Source organism: Ammospiza caudacuta, chromosome Z (assembly GCF_027887145.1).
Source record: "Ammospiza caudacuta isolate bAmmCau1 chromosome Z, bAmmCau1.pri, whole genome shotgun sequence".
Lineage (NCBI taxonomy): Eukaryota > Metazoa > Chordata > Aves > Passeriformes > Passerellidae > Ammospiza > Ammospiza caudacuta.
Window position 1 is genome coordinate 59,112,149 of NC_080632.1, and position 6,860 is coordinate 59,119,008.

At 35.3% G+C, this 6,860-nt stretch overlaps 1 protein-coding gene across 1 annotated transcript in view; it reads left to right on the forward strand.

Moving 5' to 3' along the window:
• Window positions 1–6,333, forward strand: part of CHD1 (chromodomain helicase DNA binding protein 1) — a 53,956-nt gene extending 47,623 nt beyond the window's left edge. The window contains exons 33-37 of the mRNA XM_058824253.1: window positions 1,316–1,494; window positions 3,346–3,442; window positions 3,672–3,729; window positions 4,656–4,866; window positions 5,072–6,333. Of these exons, the coding sequence (XP_058680236.1) occupies window positions 1,316–1,494; window positions 3,346–3,442; window positions 3,672–3,729; window positions 4,656–4,866; window positions 5,072–5,435 (909 nt within the window). The 3' untranslated portion in view covers window positions 5,436–6,333. The remainder of the gene's footprint in view (window positions 1–1,315; window positions 1,495–3,345; window positions 3,443–3,671; window positions 3,730–4,655; window positions 4,867–5,071) is intronic.
• Window positions 6,334–6,860: the final 527 nt, after the last annotated feature.

Below are 6,860 nucleotides of genomic sequence, written 5' to 3' on the forward strand. Positions count from 1 at the left end.
CCCTGCAGCCACATCTCAAGTGCTGTGTTCAGTTCTGGGCCCATCAGTTCAAAAAGGACATTTTGATGTGGAAGCCAGTCTAGAGAAGGGAATGGAGCTGGGGAAGGGTCTGGAGCACCAGTCTTATGAGGAGTGGCTGAGAGAGCTGGAGTTTTTGAGCCCAAAGGAGAATCAGGGGAGACTTTACCACACCCTACAGCTGCCTGATAGCAGGTTGTAGCCAGGTGAGGATCAGGTCTTTTCCTGGGGAACCAGTGACAGGACAAGGAGAAACGGCCACAAGCTACTTAAGGGAAGGTTTATGTTGAATGTAAGGAAAGATTTCTTCAGTGAAAGAGTGGTTGAACAGTGAACAGTCTGCTCAAGGAGGAGATAAAATCAGTATGCCTGGAAATGTTCAAAAGAACAATGATGTGGAACTTGATATAGTCCAGTTGAGATGGTGGTGTTCAGTCAGAGTTTGGATTTAATGATCTTGGAGGTTGTTTCCACCCTTTATGGTCCTATACGCAAACTAGCTTTCTTCTAGGTAGCTTAACTTCTGCTAATATCTGCAAAGGAGTGAGGTTTGAAAAATGCTCAGAGAAGCAATTTTGATCCTTTGTTGAACGCCAAGCGTAATGGTGGCAGAAAGTATTTGTTTGAAATGTACTGAACACTCTCATATTTAATTTTGACATTGAGTTTGTATAGCTTTTTAGGTGGTAAGTCTTGCCCTACATGATTATGCTCAGAGTTGTAATTGCAAAATACGGTTGGAGTAAGTCCTTTTCCTCACAAATCCTATATATTAAATTAGTGCTTTCTCATCCTAGTAGTGTCCTACCCTTAAGGGGAAGACATCACCCTAGATTCCTGGAAGCTTGCAAGAGAAAGGAACTTCAAAAGTGAGCAGGTCTGCAAAAGCTTAGAAGGTTTTATTAGTAGATTACACACTTTGAATGAAAATCAGTATGTTAGTCCCTGATCTGCCATATAAGCCCGCAGCAGTGGGTTTTGAACAGAAAAAAGTGTGGCTTCACAGCTATCAGACTGCTGATGTTTGAGATATACACATTGGCACCTTCTACAGCTGGATACACGTATTTTATACAATCTGATGCTTTCATAAAGAAGTGAATTTCCAATTGGATTGATAATCTTCCAAAGGGAACATGTAAAACATTTTTTAGACCTCTGAGACAGCCTTGTGTTTCATTTGACTTCTAACAATCCTGTCTTCACCTGTGGTTATATATCACAGTAAAAGATGAGTCATGCTTGAGAATTAATTTTTTTCTTTTGGATCGATACATTCCTTTTTTCCATTTTACAGTGCAAAGAAAGAATGAGACCTGTCAAGGCAGCATTGAAACAGCTTGATCGACCAGAGAAGGGCCTTTCTGAAAGAGAACAGCTGGAACATACTAGACAGTGTCTTATCAAAATTGGGGATCATATTACTGAGTGTCTAAAGGAGTACACAAGTCCCGAACAAATTAAACAGTGGAGAAAGTAAGTTATTTTCTTGGGTTTTACTTGAAAAAGGGAAGTCTGCAATTGGTTCCTTTGAGAAGAGCAGGTTTTAGTTATTTCTCCTGTTTATTTTTCCCCTTTTCTTGTATCTTTCTGCTGTTTTAAATAGGAGTCTATTAAAAGGTGATTATACATTGTTCTGACTTGTAATAGATTGACTTTAAGCATTGATGCAGAGCCCTATATTTTGTCCAGAAGGTGGAGACATCTCTGTCTTTAACACGGACAGCAAATGCTAGGGACTGGTCACTGCCACTGTGTTCAGTGAAAACCATTCTTACCTTTAACGATCTGGTTTTTCAACTTCAGGTCATTTTGGTTTTTTAATAATTCATGTTGAAAATACAGTTCTAAAATTGTGTTGAATGTATGATTCCAAGTTGTAGGATTCTTTCTTTTTTTTAATGTAATCTAAAATGAAATTGTGTATTATGTATTAACTATTACTTGATGACAAGTATTTATTATAATATACTCAGATGCACTTGAAAAGCGAGGAAAGAGTTTACATCTATATCAGATGACAATATAAAACAACTAAGAAAAAAATACTGGTCTTGTATTTCATTGATACATTCTTAATGTAATTTCACTTACTTTTGTCAGAATGTTCAGTTAATGTCTCTATGCTTGAAAATACATCTTCTGATTATATATATATATCTAATTCTTAAGTCTTGCATTTTCTTGAAGAATTCTGCTAGTGTAATTTGCTTCTGCTGATTTTACTTTCTTTACTTGAAAATAGTAAGGTGATCTGAGATACAAAAGCAAGATCCATGTCTTAGGTTTTGGTAGGGTTTTTTTTTATTATTTTAAGTGGAAACTTGTAATAGAGCTGTTATTGAGAATAATGCTATGATGTTATGTGTAGATAAATAAAATTATTTTAGCTACATTTGATAAGAAGTATTGTAGTTTATATTAAGTTAGAATGGTCTCATTAGGCACAGCATTGACTGGCTGCATACTTAGTCAAACTTGTGGACAGAAATTATCATGTTTAAATAATCACAGTGAAGGAGAATCCTGCTGCTTTGTGAACCCGCACACTTCAAGTGTTTCTGAACACTGTATTCTGTAGACTTTTCTAAGCATTCCACCTGCAAATTTCACTAAAAAATTAAGTATCTGTTAAAAAAACTTCACCTGTGATCATGGAAAAAAAAGCTTTCTTCAGAATTTTGGCATCTTGACAGCGAAAAACTGTCTTTGCTCTTCTTCAGTTCCTTCAAGCACAGATTTGGCACAGATTTATTACCCTATGACTTCTGTTCTCTTTCACATCTCTTACTTGGTTTCCAAAAGCCTTGACTAGACTTTCAAAAGTCTGTGGAAAATTTCTCTTGCTGATGGTTTAATACGATAAGGTTTGTTGTGTCAAGTGTGTTATCCTGTAAGAAATTTCACATTTGAAAGAATTTTTACTTCCTTTAGGTACTTAAATTTTTAATTTACAGACTGGTAAATACTCACAATTCAAACAAATTTTTAGAAGATATATATATCAACTGATAGCTATGTTTTAAATAAGAATTTTACAAAAATTTAACAATTTTTATTAGTACTATTGTCCTTGCACTTCACACTCTGAAGTACTTACAATAAATATTAAAAAGTGAAAAATTTTTAAAGGGATCAGTCTTTCAAGTATTTAATTTACAACCGCATAACATTTCTTGTGCAATTTGGCAATATTGTGTAGCTTATATACCATTTCCAGTTTACTGAAGTACTGTTCAAATAATTTCAGTCAAATCCATGTTCTGCTACATAATAAAGGGCAAAGAAATTTAAAGAAGACTTACAACTTTTTTTCTTCTTCCTCAGAAATTTGTGGATTTTTGTCTCTAAGTTTACAGAATTCGATGCCAGAAAGCTGCACAAACTGTATAAACATGCAATCAAAAAACGTCAAGAGTCTCAGGTAATATTTTTAAATAGTTTTGAAATACACAAATATATATTTTAATTATTATAATTTTTATTAGATTTAGAGGATTATGAAGAACATGGAAATACACTTCAAGTTGCTATTCGTGTTTGCAGTATAATAGTCTCTTTTGATAGAGTATTTTTCTAATGTATTCAAATGAACTTTGGGATTTACTAATAAGTACATTTACCAGTGTAAAAAGTGTACTTGTCTTTTTTAGCAACACAGCGATCAGAATATTAGCGGTCATGTGAATACACATGTAATTAGAAATCCAGGTAAGAAACTTTCAAGTATATTCTTGTATTAAATACCTTAAGTATTCTTGTTTATTTCATTTCACATGTCTTCTGGTTCTGTTTTCCACATGGTTATGTACCACAGTAATAGACTAATTCGAAAACCTTCACTAATTTGCTCTTGAAATCAGCAAAGTGCAGAGTGAAGCTGGTACTTAGCAGGTTATTTGAGCATCCTTTAAAATAAAAACTATTTTTGTGTTAAATTTTGGAGAGGGCAAGAGGTCTACTTAAAACCTGTAAACTTATCAGAAATTCTGATAAGTGTGTAGCTGTCACAGTATCACTATGATGAAAGACTATAGTCTCATAGTCTGACTTGCTGTCAGAGTTGTTAGTTACAGTTGTCTTTTATTGTTGTCATTAACACTCATTTTTTTCCCCACATGTTTCCACACCTGCCTTTTTGTATGTAGTGCTTTATTTAATCTTGTGTTACTGAACTTCCAAGTATATTGTCATGGACTTAACAATCACAAATTTTAGGAATACCACTGAAATTTTTTTGCTAAGAAGGTGTTTCTTTAAACTATTACTCATACTAAGTCTATGCCTTCTTAGAGAGGAAGTTGCTGCCATTCTATCTAAAATTGCTCTACTGAAGGTACTCTCTACTCACTGCCCATTTGGACACTCAGCTTCATAGACTGGAGAGGTTGAGAAGTTCTATGCATCTACATTTCCAAGTCCTATGCATCTACATTCTAGCTTGATTTCCTCTTAAATCTGAGATTTTTTTGTGTTCACTGGCATTATTGCATTTGATTTTCAGCTATTTAGGTCTTCTTTCTTTTAAATTATGTCCATTTCATACTGGTTTACAGCTGACAGATAGAAGTGCTGTTTGAATTAGGTGAAGTAAAAATGTTACGGTATTTCCTTTTAACCTCTGCTTTATTAAACAGATGTGGAAAGATTGAAGGAGAATACAAACCATGATGACAGTAGCAGGGACAGCTATTCCTCTGATAGACATCTGTCACAATACCATGATCATCATAAGGACAGGCATCAGGGAGATGCTTACAAGAAAAATGATTCCAGGAAAAGGCCTTATTCAGCCTTCAGCAATGGAAAAGATCACAGAGACTGGGATCACTACAAACAAGACAGCAGGTGAGTTTCTTTAGCAATTTTGAAAGCCGGTCAGAATTCCCTTTGTGTTTTTGTAGTTATGCTTGTAGGAAGTGCCAAACAGTCTTTTCTGAGTAACACAAAATTGCAATAATGATCTTTCTCTAATGCAGTTCTGTCAGTTTTACATAATTGTGGCTCTTGATATGTTACCAGTAACTAATACAAATAAGTTCCTGGTTTTTAGGTACTACAGTGATAGTAAACATAGGAAGTTAGATGACTACAGGAGCAGAGACCACAGGTCAAGCCTGGAAGGGAGTCTAAAAGACAGCCGGGTTCATTTGGATCACCGTTCCCATTCAGACCACAGGATACATTCAGATCACCGTTCCTCTTCAGAGTACAGCCATCATAAATCTCCCAGAGATTATAGGTACCACTCAGACTGGCAAATGGACCATAGAGCTTCAGGTAGTGCCCCAAGGTCACCCCTGGATCAGAGATCTCCTTATGGTTCAAGATCTCCCCTCGGTCACAGATCTCCATTTGAACATTCATCAGATCACAAAAGTACACCTGAACATACATGGAGTAGTCGGAAAACATAACAAAGACTGATCTTTTCTGGACCTTCTTTTAGCCATATACAGTAAATTAACACAGTAATTGCCTTACATGACTTGAAAGATACAGACGGGATATTCTATCAGTAGCAGTATTGTTACTTCTTTCCAGGATGCAAGGTCTATTATCCCAACAGAAGAAAAATATTTTTGTATTTAAAGTTTATGCTGCACTGTGCTGCAAATGCTGTGGCACTTTTTTTAAGAAATTGAAGATGTTTACTTTTACAGGGACCTCAACACTGCCCATTTCAGACTGGATCTTAGTATGACACTCTTCATGTCAAAGTGGTTTGAGGCTGATAATGTTTTAAGTTATGTTTGTAAATGAACTTTTAAACACTGACCTGTGCTCATATTTCAGGAGGGAATGGGGAGAATATTTTTTTTTTCTTAGTAAAGAATTCTCAAGGACTTTGTTCACTTTCCAAAGCTACTTGTTTACATTGTACACTGCGACCACCTTGCCGCTTTTCATCACAAGCTTGAATATTTAAATTCTGTACCTATAACTGTAAAATAGTCAGGATTTCTCCTGTTTGTGATCAGTTACAATGCCTTTTTACAAAACAAACAAAAAAATAAAAATAAAAGCAAAACACAAAATAATGGCTGTAAATTGTTGTAAATTTATTAAATGAGCTTTCCCCCCCACCCCTCAGGCTTTTTTTGACTGTTCCTTTCCTCACCAACTCAGGACTTCTAGTCACAGTTATGAAACAAAATCAGTGTACGTGTTTCAATAAAAAACTTTGATGGAGTCACTGTTCAGAATGTAAAAATGGGGAAAGGAAACTTGCATTTAGTGCTCCCTTTTTTTTGATACTTCAGATACATGTTTTGTGGTTTTGGGGGGTTTTTTTGTTTGTTTTGGTTTGTTTGTTTTTGTTGGTTTTGATTTTTTGTTGGGGTGGGTTTGTTTTTGTGGGAGTTTTTTTTTGGGGGGGGTCTTTTTTCTGTATTAAGCTGTTGATGTTGTGATTGTTTGTAATGAAATGGTAAGAAATTTCTAGCTAAACTGTGCTCTGGAAAGCTTTCAGGTGCATTGGTTTTAAAGGAGGTGTGTCAAATACCTGAACAGTTCAGTATCCGAATCAATCAAAATTAATTGTAAATTCATATGTTCCCTCTTCAACACGGGCAATAATGTCAAATGTGCTATGCAGGTAGTTAGTATTTTAGAAGATTTGAATTATGACTTTACTGACAGAATTGTTACAATGCACACTGATTGTACATAGATAACTTCTATCTGACAAATTAAATTTAAAGTAAAAGGACATGTGGGTCTTGTAGTTTTCTGCTGTGTTTTTCTATACTGCATTACTTTTCCCCAGGTTTACTGAATTTTATTCCTGGTGATAAATAGAGAAGGTACCTAGCCTGGCATCAGGTGGCAGGAGCTGCATC